The sequence below is a fragment of the Paramisgurnus dabryanus genome, chromosome 20 (genome assembly GCF_030506205.2).
Source record: "Paramisgurnus dabryanus chromosome 20, PD_genome_1.1, whole genome shotgun sequence".
Lineage (NCBI taxonomy): Eukaryota > Metazoa > Chordata > Actinopteri > Cypriniformes > Cobitidae > Paramisgurnus > Paramisgurnus dabryanus.
The window spans coordinates 30580816-30599756 of NC_133356.1; the positions used below are offsets into that span (position 1 = coordinate 30580816).

Genomic DNA, 18941 nt, shown 5'->3' on the forward strand with positions numbered 1-18941 from the left:
AAAAAGGCGCTCAAGTGAGCAGTTTACTTTACCCGCAAACGCACGTGCGGTTGAATGGTCCGGTCCAGCTCGAGTCAGAGTCAGATGTAATCATCTTTCAAAGATCAGAACTCTCGATGTGGAAACTCTATAGAGTGGCGATTCTCTCGCTCATAATGTAGTGTATTAAAATACATTTGGCTAATAGAGCAATGAAAAACAATGAAACGTATTTATGCGGTGCCGTTTGTAATTCGCCCTCTGTCTGTCTGTGTGTGTCATTTAAGGGCACTCAGTAGTGCACACATGGAGAGACGTAAAGAGACAGGGCACATACAAACAAAATTATCTCCACAGTATTCTTTTTTCTAATAAAAACATTTGTTTATGTCTAAAGTCTAATGTGATCCGAACCGTGAGTTTTGTGATCCGTTGCACCCCTACTACCAGGACACCAACAGAACATGTTTTCAAGACGGCTGGAAACATTTTAACCCCAATAAGGTTCCTCACTTAAACCGTGTTTTTTCACAGATGGATTAACTACTATAAACACGCACATAGGCACCGTTACCGTGTGTGCTCTGGGGCTCGGCGCGAGCACCCACAGAAATGGCCAAGCACATAATCTCACTTTCTTCACATTTTGCGTCTAAAACCAAACCGTGCTTCTGCCCTTGCTAAGAAACCTAAACCTTGCTTGACTTTGTGACGAGCATCCACCGGCGGAAAAGAAATCGGTGCCTATGAACACGCACATTACATTTTTATATTTTAAAAATATATGTTTGCATTCTATATAAGCCTATATGCATTCATGTGAGCGTGAATTACAGCCCTATTTACTGGGTGACTGAACTGTTGCGACGGTTCATTAAAACCAATCGGTTTAAAAGAATCAGTTGTTTTCGAGTCATTACTGGTCACGTTGTGTGCTGCTGTGCGTATGCAATGTTAAACCGTCAAACAATTTCATGTAGAAAACATTGCAGTAATAATAAGCTGGTGTCTGCATGCACAACATACACAAAATATACATTATATACCCAAGCTCCAAATAAGCTGTTCTTACTGTGCATTCAGACCGCCACCGGCAAGAGCATCAAAGTGGCCGGAAGTCATTCATTTTCAATGAGAGCCGGCGGTGAGCTCCGGCGAGCAGCGGCGCGGCGCGTCATGTACAGCGTGAGCGTCGAGTTGAGTTGAAATCAGCTCAACTTCATGGTAATGAGATATGACGCGGTTCGGCGGCAACCAATCGGAAGGCGGAAATGTTCACTGGCAACCAATCGGAAGGCGGAAACCTTCGCCTGAGAGGAGTTCAGAGAATGCATTCGAGCGTCAGAGCGTCCACTACAACTTTTCTTTAGCGTCGTTGTCAGGGCAGCCAGAGCTTTTATTGACGCTCTCGCCGGTGGCGGTCTGAATGCACAGTTAAATGACAGCTCTTTTAAAGTTTAGTCAGCGCCTCACTGAGCTGATAACGAAACAGCGCCACCACAGTGCTGTAATGCCGCAACTACAGGTACAAGTGACAATCCACAGAGTGCAGTTTATTCATTCGTAAAGACACCTGCTGAGAGCTGGTACAAAATTTGCTGGAGGTGGTGTACAAATTCTCAATGCAGGAAAAGCCCTGATATTCCTTTTTAAAAGATGTTTGACAGGTGTGGTAAAATGAACATAGGGATGTATTTACTTACAGGTGCAGCAGGAAAATGATCAGAAAGTTCATAAGGCTCCTCAGGAACCCACTGCCTGTGCTCCAAACACCAGAGGATCTGCTCACACAAGGAAACACTTAAGATATAAAACCGTCTAAAAAAAATGCGTATTAAAAGAAAATCAGACACAATGTCACATACACTCTACACACCCATTCAAAGGAGAGGATCCAGCAGCCTCGTGCAATGCCCAAGAGGATGTTAAGGGTTCGACGGGGACTCCCGGACACAACGTGAGTGGTGCTTTCACACACTTCATCCACCACTGCGAAGCCACCTAAACTTCTGATCAACTGGAAGACAACCTCCTGCTTCCTAAAACACACACAAGAGCAATAAACAACAGGCCTTCCTACTTAAGCCACAATGCAAACAATATATTAGAGCCAATAAACGACAAGAAGGATTTGGGGGTGGGGGTTGGGCGCGTTCATGAAAGCACGGAAGGGAGGGGGAGGAGTTAGCTACGCTCCGTCTGTTTGAAAACAATTCAAACGTCAACAAAAACTAACGTCTCACAGATTCGCTTAGAACGCCTTTAATTTTCATTTTGCTTCAGTACTACGTCTGGGACTGCTCTGTAGAGTTTCGTTTTCTCCTGCAAAAATCTGCAGGACCAATCAGCGAAAAGATGGGGGTGGCTAAGAACGATGACGTTGCGGTCGTGCGTCAGTTCAGTAATGGCAGCGGAGAAAGACGTGAGAAAAGCTATTCGGTCCGTTGTTGCAAAACTGCCGAATATACAGAAGTTAAAGCCGGAGCAAGAACCAGATTTGCTAAGTTTTGTTTGTCTGATTATTCTGACTTGTTGTTTCCGGCCGGTTTCAGTGCATGATATACGTCACGACCAGGGCATGAAATTAACACCCGACCACACGCCAAATGCGGGTGGATTTTGCAATTGCCGGGTAACACTGTCAATCTACCAGCCACATTGGCGGGTAGCCAATGCGAATTAGTGATGCGCGGGTCATTGTAGAAACAACCCACTCCCGACCGACATTTTCAACTAACCCGCCCGTAATTGTTCAAAGTAGTTTTTAAACTCGACCGACTGACCGCGGCCTGAATATCATTAAAATATTTTTGGATTTCGAAATCCAACCTGCCACAGTGGCTGGTGGTCAAAAAAGTTAACTTCAGGCCCTGGTCACGACCAAACGTTAGCGATTGGCCATGGCAGATCCTGAGTGACTCTGGGCAGATCCAATAGTTTTAATCTTCAACAGAGGACCCTCCTTAACGAAAGTAACGCTTTGCAATGGAGCGTGGCCAGACTCTCTGTACAAATGAAATGAATGTACGAGAGTCTGGTTATACCAGGCTATAATGCCTTAGAAGCTTCCTAAAAACCTCTCTCATAAAGCTATAGGGTTGGCGGATTTTAAACGTGGTTTTGCACCTATTTGGCGTCCCTTCAGGCTTAACTGGCAACCTCATTATGAAATGCAAGCACTTGACACTGATTGGATGCCTTTGCTGCCACTCAAAAGAATGTACTTCGCCGCTTCAGAACACGGACACACCAAAATTTTACAGATTGAAGAGCACACCTCAGAACGCAACTCGCCATTTCAACTTCGCGAACACTGCTGCAATTTACTTCCCGTTGGAGACGAGAGGCCGGATGTTTTCAAATTATTTTGAAAGGGAGGGAACTGAATGAGAGTGAGGGGGTGAGATGCATTTTGTAACATGTATCCGTTGTTCAGATTGAGCCATTTTCTGGCGGACATTTCTAAAGGAGGAATTTCTATGAAACGTGGATGTTCAGAATGTCTAGCACTTTTCGTATGTTCGTAAATGCGGGTAGCATACCGTTATTCAACTAAGACCAGGTAAAAACGTATTTCATTCTCTGTCACCTTTAAAGGGGACATTTCATCAGACTTTTTCCATGTTTAAAGGAACAGTATGTAAGAAATGTATATCAATTAATCATAAAATGGCCCTGACATGTCACTAGTCATTAAGAAATCATTTTCATTTCAAATACTTATATCACTGACTACAGTGGTCTGGCCAGGATATTGTCATTTAAAAAGTGGAGTTTCAGCCTCCAACTGATGTGTAAGTGCGTTAATTCGTTGTTATTTCTTATTGGTTATACACGGTCACGTGGGCACAGGTGATCACTTCCGTTTTCTTTATTATCTCTTTGTCGGGTTGATTGTGCATTGGTTGGAGAGGTTGAGTAGCGGGAACCAACTTTCTTTTGACCGTATCAATGCCGGTCTTATCATGTTGTTTGTGCTTAAATAAAAACTAAAAGCATTTAAATCGTCAGTGCTTCATTGAAGTCAGGATGACCGACAGCGAACGAGTCACGAGCCCACTACAAAGCCTCTATGTGGCTATTGGATGCCGCATACATGATGTTTATGTTGTCATGTTGTGTGTTGGCCACCAGTTGTGTGATTGCAGTACCAGTTTTAGCCACAAGTTGTTTGGTTGCAATACCAGTTTTGGCCACAATCCTACATACTGTTCCTTTAAGTGCTATAATTGGGTCCCCAGTGCTTCTATCAATCTAGAAAATGTGAAAAAGTTACCCAGTAACTTAGTTTTGGTAAACCATTCTCTGCAAGCATGTGAAAAATAGGTAATTGAAATCTGGCTCCCCTTGTGATGTCAGAAGAGGATAATACCGCCCCTTAATCTGCACTATCCAACCATGGCACTGCCATTTAGTGCAGAGATCAGCTCATTTGCATTTTAAAGGACACACAAAAACAGCACATGTTGCTCACACCTACAAAGTGGCAATTTTAACATGTTATAATAAATTATCTATAGGGTACTTTGAGCTAAAAATTCACAAATGTACTCTGGAGACACCAAAGATTTATTTTATATCTTAAAAAGTCTTGTGAAATGTCCCATTAAAGTAACTTAGTTCCATCATGTTGAAACATTTAATTTGATACAATCAAGTTGGGACTACATGAACGATTCATTTTGTATTAAAGCAGGGTTGTTGAAATTAAAAAAACCTCAGTTGACTAAATTAATTTGTGTTGGGACTACACAAATATTTTTTTTATTGCATGGACTTAAACAGCATGGAGGGAAGTTTTATGCCCAGCATACTTGTCATACAGCAGAATTTGGAAAGTAAATGCTTAAATGTGTTATTTTATGCATTTCTGAGTTAGGACGAAAACATGTTATTGTTAATTGTTTAGTTGTGTTGCAGATTCAAAAGTTTCCTGTTGTCGAAATTGTGTGATTTTCATTGTGCTGAGGAGCAACACTTAGTTATATGAGGTTTATGTATGTTGTTTGTTACCACAGAACTGTTTTTCAGTATACTTTTGATAATGGTAGAGTGATGCTAAACAGTTTTGACGGTTCAAAAGTGTCCATTGGTGGAGATCAGTTGGCCTCTTCATGATTTAAATGTGAAGACAAAGCAACAAAAATGGTGCGTTTTAAATGCAAAACACATTTTCTCTACATTGGTGCATTTATGTCATGGGAACAACTATGACAAGCCTGAGAAATCCACTAATCATCAAGCATTTGAACTTTCAAAAATAACTTTGTGACAAATAACATGAAATATTTATATAGAAATTTGGCAAGATTATGTTCATGCCATCCAACAAATAGCAACAAACATGCACTGTATCCAAGGAAATAAGCTGAATTTTTGTAGTATATGACAAAGACTACAGATACTTACTCAGTGGGCATACTTGTCATTACCAAGGATCTGTTTTTCTAGAAAGACAGGAAAAAGAAACATTAGATATGTTTTATGCCCTTCTCTATGACAGTGTCTGATTTCATTCATCTAAACATCTCAGTCACATGCACTTCTGCACTCTTGTTTTGATGAACGGCGGCATAAACCAGTAAACACATGCCAGATATCTGCATATTTAGCGAACGAAAAGGAAATGAAAGCCCAAGGTCGTACGGGGGGGAGCGGTTGAGAGTCATTTAAGCAGAGAACAGCGTGGCAGCACTTCATCCGTTCTCAGTACCCTGGCCCCAGCACAACAACTCCATAGTACAAACACATGAACGACCTTCCTCTCTGTTCGCCTACAGGAAGTTGGGGTTTACATCCATCAGTGAACAGGGCAGCAAAAACAGGTTCATACATAACATGTTTACAAAGATGCTTTCTGACACCATGACACAAACGCATGGCCAGGTGCGGACCACCACAAAAAAAAGACATGGCTGGTAAAATATGACGTCCAACTGTTCTAGCGGGAGAACATTATTTTGTGGAAAACTCTGCATCTGCAAAATGTTCAATTTGCCTTTGAAGTCCAAATAAAAATTTGATGTCTGTCAAATACTACACACCCCTGATTTAGCTGAATTTATCCGTGGTGTGTTCACAGACATTTAAGCTGCTTGAACCGTATGAATGAAAAACACTAAAACGGCTGACTTTTTAAGGGGTCATGGAGTTGGATGTACAGTAAAAGCATTGAACAAACCCTTGTCACTCATCAAATAAGTCTATCGGTTTCTAAAATGTGGGTATATTGTCCCCCATCCAATTTTAAATGTGACCACACCTAGTTTTTGCTTTTACATTATGTTCAATATCTTTCATCACAAGTGGCGTCTTTTTAGAGAAAGCACTACATTTTTTCCTTGAGTGAATCCAAAAGAAATCATTTCAGTAGAGACATCAAAGCAATACTTATTTTCAAAGATGAAAGAAAATGAAGTAGTGTTAAAAGACAAGCTGAGATGATTCGAGTTATTTTTGTCAATACCTGCTGAAGTGTAACCCTGCTGCCAATGCACAACGCAGGCCACTGAAAGGTGCATGAACCCAAGACAAAGAATTGGTGTGAACTTCAATGAGTGCTTGTTTCCAATAAGCCCTGCACAAATGAAGGAAATTCTTCAGAGTATGACACACCAAACTTGGTTTCTAGTTCATGCCCTCTGATATGAGGCCTCTATTCACAGAGAGGAGGGTCAGCCTATGTTTTGGCCTTTCCCAAAAGAACTATTAAAAGTTTTATAGATTAGATTTAAAAGACTGCAGGCTAGTGTCGTAGGGCACATGACATCATCAAACCAAAAAAGAAATCACATGACAAGCTTTTGCTTTAAGTCATTAAATCACATTTGTGGCTAAGTGTCAAAAAACTAAAACAACAATGGTTTTTAGTTCATGCATGTTAAATGCTGTACCATATTTTGTCACCTATATCCTAACATATTAACAAAACTAACTTTAAGCAGTTTAAATTCAGGTTTAAACTGGGACCTAAATGATTGCATTTAAGTGCATATCCAGCTGCTTAGTTTAATAAAATGATCTGTTCAATGTAAATGTATCCAATACCACCTTCAACTGACTATCAATAGGAAGTAGCAAATCAATTAAAGGATTACTCCCATTTTCCTAAAAAGAAATGCTTATAATTTACTCACCCCCCATGTCATCCAAAATGTTGATGTCTTTCTTTGTTCACATTCTAGGATTTTTTCCAATTTAATAGACTTTATTGGACCCTAAAAGTTTACAGTTTCAGTGCGGTTTAAAATTGCAGTTTCAACGCAGATTCAAAGTGCTCTAAACGATCTCAAACAAGCATTTCTGGCGAAATGATAGTCATTTTTGGCAAGAAATAAAAAAGGACTTTTAAACCACAACTTCTCGTCTTTCACTAGTCGTATTACATAATCACGCCAAAAGGTCATGGACGACGTATGCGAAACTACTGCTCCAGTGTTTACAAGTGTGGAGAAAGAGGAGCGTTGACGTTGTTGTATGTGGAATGATACTTTTTTAAATGTCTTTGTGTCAGTTTATTGTTTAAAATGGTCCACAAGTAGGCGTTTCACATTTGTGACAAGTAAGCTCGTACTGGTGCATCACAAAGCTAGTGTAAGACGTTGCGGTTTAAAAGTAATTTTTTGCTTGCCGAAATTACCATCGTTTCTCTAGATAAGACCCTTATGCCTTGTTTGGGATCGTTTAGTGCCCTTTGTAACTGCATTGAAACTATAAACTGTTGGGGTCTAATAAAGTCTATTAACTCTTTCCCCGCCATTGACGAGATATCACCAGGTGGCGCAACTTTCCGCAACTTTTTAAAACCGGAAGTATTGCCCTATGGCAAGCTGCTGCATGTCCGTGTCTGTTTTAAAGATCGCTCTGGATGGGATCTCTATGAAAAGTCCGTCACAAAAATTGAATTATTTTTGCTTTTTGCTCAAAATATGGTGTTTTTGCAAAAAACTACCCAAATTCAAAAGCTGATTGCAAACGAACCACTAAAGGTAGGATTAAATGGTTTTTTTTTGTTTGAAAGCAGAGGGTCTGTTCTTTCATTTGGTATATTGTATGTTTATTTATTTAAAGAACATTTTCTGGAAGGCATTAAACTTTGGTGAAAATCATGAAAAACGCTGGCGCTGGCTGGCAACTTTTTTTAAAAACGCTGGCGGTGAAAGAGTTAAAATGACAATCTCTTGAAATGTTTTCCTAAAAAAATAACTTAATTTCTTCTTGACTGAAAGACATAAACATTTTGAATGACATGGGGTGAGTAAATTATCTGGATTTCTATGAAAGTGGAATATTCCTTTAAGATTTAAGATTTAAATTGGAATTTTTTACTTTCTGGTAAAGGGACTGAAATTATTGTAATTAAGGGCATTTCCAACACTTTTGTTCAATAAAATTATCTCACAATGTGAATGTCTACAATACCTTAACTGACTAGCAATAGGAAGTAGCAAATCAATTAAAAGCAATTTTGCAAACATGCACACGTGCACACACACACACACAAGCAAAACGTCTTCGCACATGCGCGCGCGCACACCATAGATTGTAAAAAAAGATGGACGACGCCTGTTCGCTCTCTTCCTTTGGTGAAAAGTGAAGCCGCCAGTGTCCCGATATGGCGCTGACATCTTGGGTCCTGAATCTGCGCAGTAGCGATTTCGGGATCAGTCATGCGCAGTAGTGTGCAGGAAGTAAAGCCGCGAAATCAAGACCTCGCCCTCGCAGAATGCGCATATCACACGATATCACAGCTGTCAATCATGACGTGACACCACCGTTTTTATATCATTAAATAACTAACTAAACACAAACTTATTTTAAAAACAAACATTTGAATTTACATCAGCGTGATAAAAACTACAATAAATGACAGAAACCAGCTTCGGAAAAAAGATAATTGAAGTGTAATTAATTTTTTTAGTTGGTCTCAAGTCCCATTGAATAACATGGGGAGGCGGGGTTTATGACCTATACTGGGACCAGTCACTGGGGGCGATCGAGACGTTTTGGCTTCACTTTTCAGGGCTTGTGCGGCACGCTTGGCGCACACACACACACATACACACACACACATACACACACAAGCAAAACGTCTTTGCACATACATGCACGCACAAACACACACACACCCAAGCAAAATGTCTTCGCATTTGTTAAGAACACGCAATCTCATAAATAATAATGAGACACTGACGGTGAAAACAACGCCCACCGGGGGGGAACAATCCAACTTTTGTGTCTTTTAACGCTTGTTTTTGGGGAACGACAGCTTATAATAACTTATTTCTGTTTTTTTTGGCTTGTTAGCTGTACACCTTGTCACACAGCAGCTTTTAGACATTATTCTGTTTTTTGTTATAAACCAGAAATGACAAGAACGAAGCCTCATGCAATACAAAGTCAATGGAGGCAGATGGATTGTTTTCGACCTGTGGGCATGGTTTTCAGGTTACGACGCGTTGTGCTCTGTCTCGTGTTTGCCACGTCACAGCACATGACGTTTACACGATATTATAGAGTTTAAACCCGGAAAACAAAAATATCACAAAAAAGCTGAAAATAAACTAGTTTTCTCCAAATGTTAAAACTAACATATCAACATTGTCTTCTATGATGTGCAACACAACTAACTCTGTAAACATCTAAAAAAAGTGTTGGTTAGTGTTTCATGATGCTTTAAGACTTTCTGAGACCAAATGTATCAAATCTGTGATATTGCTTTACTCAGTCAATATTAAAGATATCAAGGTGATTTTTCACCATATGTTCTTTATTTTATGTAGATTGATTTTATGTTAACCGAAAAATGGCTGATAAATGACAGCCAAGTTTTTACTGCCAGCACACCAGCGGTTCAACAAAACTTTTTTGAGTTGAAAAAAAAACCTAATGAGAAGTTTTATTGAAGCCGAAACATAATTCTGCTGAAGGATGGAGCTCTAGGAGCAATATCTGCTTGATAAAATCTGCAAAATGGTGTCCAGACATGGCCATAATGCAAATTGAAATAGGGAATCGAAAATGCGGCCAATAGAAACACAGCTTTCGCATAAACTCCCATATATCCCAAAAAGGTTTTTATGCTCAGGTTCAGGGCCGGCGCTAGCTATAGGCAGAGTAGGCAAATGCCTAGGGCCTCAAGCTTGGAAGGGGGGCCTCCATAACTGCTAAGTCCATGTGCGCTGGTTTGAAAATCACTACTGACAGCATTAAATAAAGTTTTAAGGTGAGTTCAACTTTATGCGGCGCCGCCACTGCAAGAATTAAGTGTGTATTTAAAAAAGTTTGTATTTAAAGTCGAACAGCAAACAAAACTGGCGTTACCTAAAGTAAACCGTCTGTATATCTTGTAAGTCCTCTACACTTTATTTTAGTTTTCAATTCATGAAAGTAGTTTGTCTGTTTAACTTCCAGCTGATTTGTATGGATATTTAAGGTAGTTTATAAAAAGGTATTGCAATAGTCTGATAGATAACTTTATACTGTATATTGGTTATGTAAGAGGGAAATTATTCTTTATACCAAGTTAAAATTAAAAAAACAATAAAAGTTTTCTAGGAGGTGTTCACCTATAATTTTTTTAAGGTTAGGGTTTTTGCAATGTACTGTTGTCTTTTTAATTTTACTCTTTGGAGAAAGCAAAACTGTTATCCTGTGTTATCCCAAAAAGGTGATGTTTTTAATAAATGTGACTGCCTTAAAAATTTTAACACATGTGGTTTTGCATAATTTCTAATTACATTTTAGCATAAAGTAAATAAATTTGTTGATAAAACTTAATAAAAAGTAAAAGTAATGGGGAAAAACATGTTTATTAGTAGTGCTCATCTGATTTCTTACGCAGTAGAAAAACACGTTCTCACATTATTCTGAAAATTAGAGGGGTGTGAGGGGCCTCCAACATAAATTTTGCCTAGGGCCTCCAAATATCTAGTACCGGCCCTGCTCAGGTTAGGTAGTTTTTCAGGCACTTCGAAAGAGACATTTATTTCAAAACCGCAATGGAAACAGATCACCTGATGTGCGTATAAGTTACATGATCATTCTTTAAATATGGCACGATATGTTTCATTGGAGAAAAACAGGGTGTGGTCGACTTCATGCTGCATCACAAGAACCGAAAAGCACCAATGAGATCAAAATCCCATTTGATCGAACTAGAACTCGACTGCTCTGTATGCTTTTGAGTTACTCTCAAAAATAGATTTCATCCGCATGTCGGTCTTCACAGCACCGTATGAAGTTGAACTCACTCGACGGCATGGTTTTTGAAATAAATAATCGCAAAAGAACAAAATTACGTTTTGTTCTCATAGACGCATAACATTGGTTAATGGAATCGTTGTCTTTTTACGCAAATCTTTAATGGAAACACAGCTAACGTCATATCCAAAAAGGTCTATGTGACTTTCTCACCAAAGCAAAAAGCCCCAGAGAAAAAAACTGATCAATTTTTAACTGATATTGTATCTAGTGTTCATTTAAATCTTCACTTAAACCTAAACCTTGTCAAAGACGTAATGTAACAGATGATAGCAAAAATTAATCTGTGAATTCTTCATCACAGTGGAGTAAACTCCACATGAACTTCTGATGAATTGAGGCGGATATAAAATCAAACCGAGATAACGTCTGGAGATGAAAGTCATTCGCTTTTTGTAGTAATACAGGCAAAGAGCGCTCAAGCAGGTGTGCATCACAGTCAAACAGAGAACACACAGGAAGACAGAAGAAATACAGAAAAGCAAGCGTATAACAATTGCTTCAGATAAAATGACTACGCTGTGTTACTGGGCCATGCGGCTCCATGGCTTTTTCAGCTGGAGACAAGAGATAGTATACCAGAATTGCATTATTACTGCGTTTGAAAGGCCAGAAGCTAAATATTGCATGCGGAAAAAATCCTGTTGGAAAAATTCCAATGAAATGTATCTGTCATTAGTCACTACGTGATAATAAAAAGCAGTCATAAACCACTGAGTAGCAAGCAATTTTGCATTTAAAAGAAGTCTAACAACCATCCAAACACAGCCCAGATGGGTACACAGACACTGAAATGATGGCTGTTGCTTGCGGGGTATAAGTTAGTGCAATCTGAGTTCACCAAGCAAGCAAACTTTAATAACAGTATCTCAAGTGACAGTCTTAATAGTATTTATTTAAAGATACGAAAATAAGTAACATAAACAAAAATAATCTGTTGCAATGTTACCTTTATGTATTTGTCCTTTTTCATAATTCCCTGTTTGCTGCACATTTCAGACGTTTTCTTATTAAGCCCATCAGCTGTGCTTTTATTTTCTTTGCCTACAACTGAAAGTATGCAAAACAACAAAAAAGTGAGTAAGTTTAGTTCAGACAAAAGCGGCATGCAGCAGGTGTGTTGTGACACAGATAAGCATTTCTCTTAAGGGTTTGGTCTAAAGAGCAACATTTTGAAAGCATGCGTTTAAAAGAGTGTCTCTTAACTACAAAAGAATATACACTTCTTTCAAATAAACTGAAGTACAAACATTTCTTCTTATCATACTTTAGCAGGGATCCAGGTTTTATATTATCTCTAAAAACTCTTTCAGGTTTTAAGAATAAACTGCAAAACTATTGAAAGTTCAGGAATGCAAACATTTCATCTGATGTAAATAAATCTTTCAGCTTCTACCTAGTATTTGCAAAAGGAATTCAAGTTCATTTAGGAAAAAACATACTTGTTTATAGACAAAAAAAAAAAAACTCCCCACACCCACCAAAAATTCAGACATTAAAGGAATAGTTCAAAAAATACTCAAAAATGAAAATACTGACATCATTTCCTCACTCTCATGTTACAAACCTGTATAAATGTCTTTTGTCTGATGACCACAGAGCAAGATATATTGATGAATGTTTGAAAACAAACGGATGATGAGCCCCATTCACTTCCATAATATTTTTCCTACTATGGAAATCAGTAGGGCTTCTAAATGGTTACAAACATTCCTCAAAATATCTTCCTTAATGTTGATCAGAACAAAGACATTTATACAGGTTTGTAAGATGGATTGCATTATGTAACAAAAGCAAGTGGCATATGGGAAGAAATTATATAACTTTTCAACTCAAACTTCAAAACAATTGAACTTTAAAGCAATGCCAAGGTGATTTTAATGGATGTCAGTTCCCAACCTGTACTATATTTCCCAAAAATTATGTCATTTGGGTTCATATTTTGTTATATAATGCAATAGCATTCACACTTAAACAAGTGAGGCATGAAAATGGTCAACTGACAAATACTTTTTAGTACAATGCTTATATCTTATACATATAATATCCAGAATAATAGGCCTGGCCAAAATATACAGGTGTGTCACTAACCAGGTGACAAAGTAGTACACTTCCATAGTGTACTTAAAGTGCTTTATTTTCACACACTAATTTTGTATTTAATATACTAAACATTCATCTTTAGTACTTCTTAAGATCATCTAAGTGTACTTCACTGTGCTATTTTGAGACACCATAAATATGAACTAAAATGTGCTAAAAATGTATTTAGGTACCACTTGTAGTAAACTTGAACTTTGTATGAAGTATGATCTTAAAGGGGACAGAGAATTAAAAAAAAAATGTACCTTGTTTTTGTTGAATAATGGTAGTCTACCCACATTCACAAAAATACAAAAAGTGCTAAACATGCTAAACATCTCAGTCTCATAGAAATTCCCCTTTTAGAAATGTCAGCCAGAAAACGACCCAATCTGAAAAACTGATGCTTATGACATCACAGGCTTCTCACTGCCCCTCCACTTTAAAATAATTGGCTACATTTTTTGAGTGGCAGCAAAGTCAGCCAATCAGTAATGAGATTGCAAGTTAAGCCAGTAGGGGGAGCCAAATAGGTGCAAAATAGAGCCATCTGAGAAAGGTTTTTAGGAAGCTTCTAAGGCATTACAGACCCAAACAACATTTTTTTGGTCTAAATGTCACATCACAGAACAAGGATAAAAACCCCTTTCAATCATTATATGTCACCTTTAAGAACACCTTAAGAAGTACTAAAGATTAATTTTTAGTTTAAGTACAAAATTAGTGTGCGAAAATAAAGCACTTTAAGTACACTATGGAAGTGTACTAATTTTTCACCTGGGTAGTTCAAAATCCTTAAGGTCCATGTACTTTATGGGACACTTATATATTGCCTATAGCTCATTTAACTCTTTCCCCGCCATTGACAAGTTATCTCGTCAATTAAGAGAAAACACTTCCCTGCCAATGACGCTTTCCTGATGAGTTTTTTCTGCAATCTATAAATCCACTATTATCCACTAGATGGCTCTTACCCAATTTATAAAAAAAACTGAAGCATTCCTTAATTCTACAACATTGTAAACATGGTGTATGTTTTGATCATCGCTCTGAATCTGATCTTTAACAAGAATCCTTTACAAAAATACAATTATGTCAGCTGTTTTTATTTTTGGTATTTTTGAAGAAAAATACATATATTTGAGAGGTTATAACAAGAGAATAAATGAAGATAGGATAAAACTTTGTCCATTTTTTTTGTTCCTTTGAAAGCAGAGGGTCTGATCTTTCATTTAATATATTTGTATGTTTAAATATAGTTATAGAAGAAAATTTTCCTGGAAGACATTTTTTGAAACTTTTGTGAAAATTTACAAAAAATGCTGGCAGGCAACTGTTTTGAAAAAGGCTGGCGGGGAATGAGTTAAAAACAAGATAAAGTGTTTAGGTTTTTAAATACTTTATTTTTTCACATAATAAAATTTACATACTTTTTAATCCCATTCTCTTTTCAATACCATGTTTGAGTGTAGGGTCAGGTTCAGGACTCTTCTGGAGCTTCACATTAACCGCTGTGGATGCTGTCAGAGAGGAAATTGTCCAACTCTTCCTTTCGCTAGCAGAACTGGGCTTAACTGAACCTCCACCATCCTCCTCTTCACAGGAAACAACAGAGCTTCTGGTACGCCTCTTTTGTTTCTTTGTCAGTGGTTCAAGTTTAATTTCTTCAGATTTGGGTGCTTCATTCACCTCAGACCTCACAATAGACAAACACTTAGGCCTTGATTCAGGTGTCTCAGCGATAATTTCCTCACTCTTATTCTCAGGGCTCAAAGAGTTAAACAGCATTTCTTTCATATTCTCATTTTCATGTTTCCGCTTTCTACCGCATAATTTTGTAGAGGATTTTCTGTCCTTCTTCTTGGGATTCTCCAGGTCAAACGTGGGCAGGTTTACTGCTTCTGAGGTAGAACCAAATAAAATGACCCTTTGTTTGTGGGCATTGTTGGCTGGTGAGAAGAAGTCTTCAAACTCCTCACCATCATCTGGACTACAAATGTTACCAACAGAGCCAGCTGAACACAACGCAGCAGCGCTCCATCGCTGACGTGCAACTTTAGAAACAGACTTGGGAGTACCTAGCTCACTTTTTTGAAAGACATCCTCATTTTCTGTAAAACACCTGCTTGCTGGACTTTTTAGTGTAGACTTTTTAGTGTAGCTGTGATTGGACTTAGTCTCCAAGTCTTTGGAATCCTCTGTCGTTTTGCCTCTATTTGTTTTCTTGAAGCTTTCCGACAAGGAAGGTTTCGGTCTTTCAGGACTGCTGGATGACTCGGTTTCAAGTTGATGCGAGATGTTTTTGCTTTCAGAGCAGGTTTTATGAACGTAATTCTCTAAAGTGGTCTGCTTCTTTTTTTCGGTTTTGTTCACCAATGACCTTCGTGATCTCGAAGATAATGCTGGGACTTTAGGATTTTTTTCAACGCTGGGCAAATTACACATGGCAGCTGTGTTCGGTTCAGGATGTGTCTGGCTAAATAGTTTACTAGTTATTTTTGTTGCTGACTTCTTATTCCCTTTCTGGTTAGCACTTTCATCTTTGTTCTTTGAGGAGCGCCGGTGAGATGTCGAAAAACAATCCAAAGGTTCTTCCTCTGCAAAATAAGGTTTGGAGGTTCAGCATTTCCAGTTTTACATTATTCAGTTACCTAAAGAAGTTTAGTTTTTCCTTACCAAGCTGTTGCAAGAAAGAGAGTGTTGGTGAGGCACCAACCGAAGGTCTGAAAGACGCATCAGATCCTGAACCGCTGTCCTGCATCTGTGAGGCTGAGGCACAACAACATTTTTACAACAGCAAAATAAAACACCAATAACAAGTTTATTTATATGTACTGTACTTGATAAACATAACATTCTAATTTACTTAATGCTGCAAAAACTAAATAAAAAAATGTAACTAGTATGTGAACATTTATAGTGTTTATATGAGATGGACCTTTTCATAGTAATCTTTCTGTAAATTTTAATTATCTTTATTTCAATATCTAAACAATGTGTATGCATGTTGGACTGATTTGTGATGCTTCTAATTGTTTTATGTAACTGTTTAACTGATTGAATTTAAACTTCTTTTGTGGCACCCTTACACAGAATCTCTTATATTATGGGTTCCAATTGTGTATTGTGGTAAAGGCGATGTGCTTTTTACGACAGAAAAAACATGTCAGGGCTATGTTGTGTCTTAGGTTTAGGGTATTGGTGTAGACTGCCTAGTAGCTCAACTGTTTTGAGCAATTTTTTGTTGTTGTTGTATGTCTATGTGAAAATGAGATGTTGCATCTCAAAGGGCTATCCATAAATAAAGAAAATAAGAAAGAAAAGAATTTATCAAATATTAGTCGAGTTTGTGCTGAAAAGCAGTAGAAAACTAGTATTTAATATAATAAATAAATATTAATTTGAGTAAAATAATTATTTGTTTGAATGTCTGTCTCTTCCTGTTCTCTATCTGTGCACCTGTAGTAAGTGACAGATCAATCAAACGCAAATTGATTTGTTCATTAAAGGTCATTTGTAAGTTAAAATATTAAAACAGCATAATTCATAAAAACCCAAAGAGCAGCAGATTGCAGTTTAGGAGTTACTTCCAAAAATAAAATAAAAGTAATATCTGATTCAATGAAAAAAAAAATTTTTTTTATTTGTTATCAAAACAGCTGAGCCCAATACAGAGTACATGTTTTGTGGCTCGGTAAAGACTATGCAGCTTTTGTTTGTTAAAAGTGACATTTTTAAGTGAAATGAGAAAATACCTGTAGGTGAAAGGTGTTCACGTTGAGCTCTCATTTCTTTCAGACGTTGAGCCATGCCGTCAGAGCGCTTTAAAGAGGGACTGTACACTATTCCACTCTCCTCATCAATAATGAACGGTGATGTATCAGAAACTATTAAAACAACAACCAAAAACGTCTAAATAATCGCAGTAATGACTGAATCGAGCTCAATTTGTTTAAAGTTAAAACAAACATCTGCCCTCACCAACAGGGGATGAAGAGATGAGGCCCTCCATCATCTTATCCAGTTTCTTTTTCATCCGTCGATCATTCTCTGGGGTCTTTACTGGAATATCTCTTGGCTGCATGCAACGGTGCTGCAAAAAAAAGTAGCTTCTTAATTTAAACAATAGCATAACATGTTTAAATGTAAAATAAAATAAACAAAAATAAAGGGTTTTATATTGTTTTTATCTTACTGTTCTTTTGTTCAAAAGATAATGTTTGGACTCTTCATTCTGTGCAGGGAAAAGATCTTCATCAGCATGTTCACCACTTTCTTTACAACTGCATCCAGAAAGGAAAAAAATAATGTTTGTGAAAAACTATCAAATTGAGCAGAGGGGCAAAGTACTCAATCTGTACTTTATAACTTCACTACATTCTAAAGCATAACATGTTTTACTTCACTACATTTCATATAAATAAAATCATTATGGGGTGGTTTCCTTGACAGGTCTTATCATAGTCCCAGACTAAAATGTATGTTTTTCTTAATTAAAAAAATTCATGTTGTAACATATATTAATGCCATTGTTTTGTCTCAAGATGCACACCAGTAATTTTTTTGTAAGGTTTGTTGGTAGAAACTACTTTAATGTCCTAATATAACCAAAGTCCAATCCTGGATTAATCTTAACCTTGTCCGAGACCGCCCCTAAAAGTTTTTAATATACTTCAATATAGATAAAAACAGTTGTATTTATAAAATGTAGTGGTGTAAAAAGTAAAATATTATGCATCAGAATGTAGAAGTAAAAATTTCCAAATAAAATACAGACACTTGAGTAGCGAGTAAAAATACTTTACCACTTTATACCTCTGACATTGAGAGCTAGAGACATCTAAAGGCCATCTAAAGTAATGCAACAATAAATTGAATACAATACTTTGTGGGTCAGTAATCCTAAAACTAGAGGTGCATAGAATTTTCAGCAACCCAAATTATTCGTCTGAAAATGTAATTTTCAGTGTTCGACCGAACAAGTGAAAAGGCCAAATACATTTTATCAAACAATGAGGTCTTTGATGACGGAAACAGTGACATTAAAAGAGAACAAAGTTTTGGATAATAATTAAACATGCAGATGATCAGTAATATGTGACATTCATTTCACCTTGCCACCCAGTGTACAGACACAGTCCTCGCTCCCATTTTCTGGGCCTTCTTCCATGTGGACGGGCGGCCATGTTTAAAAATGACATGAGTCACTTGCTTGTTGAGCGTCTTAGATACCTGTGATTTTCAAATATGTTTACTTACAAAATTTAACTTACATTGTAAACATTCAAGAGAGCCCAATCAAAAGTTTTCTTACTTTGGCACCCATGTCAAGAAGTTGCTGTATGAATGGATGCGAGTAATCCTCCATCCTGCTTGCAGACCACACATCAACATACGCCACCACACCTTCAAACCAAGATAAAGAGAGCAAAAAGAGACAAATTGATGACTAGAATTTTTTTTGTGACTTCAGAAACAGCTTATTGAACACTTGGTGTGTGTTCAGAAGATTGTTTAAACTTTATTCCATTTTATTCCAGTTTATATTTTTTATTATAAAAATAATATTTATTCTGCTAATATTTCATTTTACCAATAAACAAATCATTACAGGGACT

At 37.5% G+C, this 18941-nt stretch overlaps 1 protein-coding gene across 2 annotated transcripts in view; it reads right to left on the minus strand.

The window, feature by feature from the left end:
- The window catches only part of mcph1 (microcephalin 1), a 72592-nt gene that overhangs the window by 52328 nt on the left and 1323 nt on the right, over nt 1–18941 (minus strand). Inside the window, exons 3-13 of one of the 2 annotated variants that reach the window (XM_065250513.2) lie at nt 18638–18729; nt 18437–18555; nt 17519–17606; nt 17305–17416; nt 17079–17210; nt 16000–16092; nt 14781–15920; nt 12191–12291; nt 5389–5426; nt 1856–2018; nt 1683–1760 (exon numbers count right to left, since the gene is read on the minus strand). In XM_065250513.2, coding sequence (XP_065106585.1) covers nt 1683–1760; nt 1856–2018; nt 5389–5426; nt 12191–12291; nt 14781–15920; nt 16000–16092; nt 17079–17210; nt 17305–17416; nt 17519–17606; nt 18437–18555; nt 18638–18729 — 2156 coding nt within the window. Of the gene's footprint in view, nt 1–1682; nt 1761–1855; nt 2019–5388; nt 5427–12190; nt 12292–14753; nt 15921–15999; nt 16093–17078; nt 17211–17304; nt 17417–17518; nt 17607–18436; nt 18556–18637; nt 18730–18941 lie in introns of both variants that reach the window. The other variant, XM_065250504.2, reaches the window with a different exon arrangement.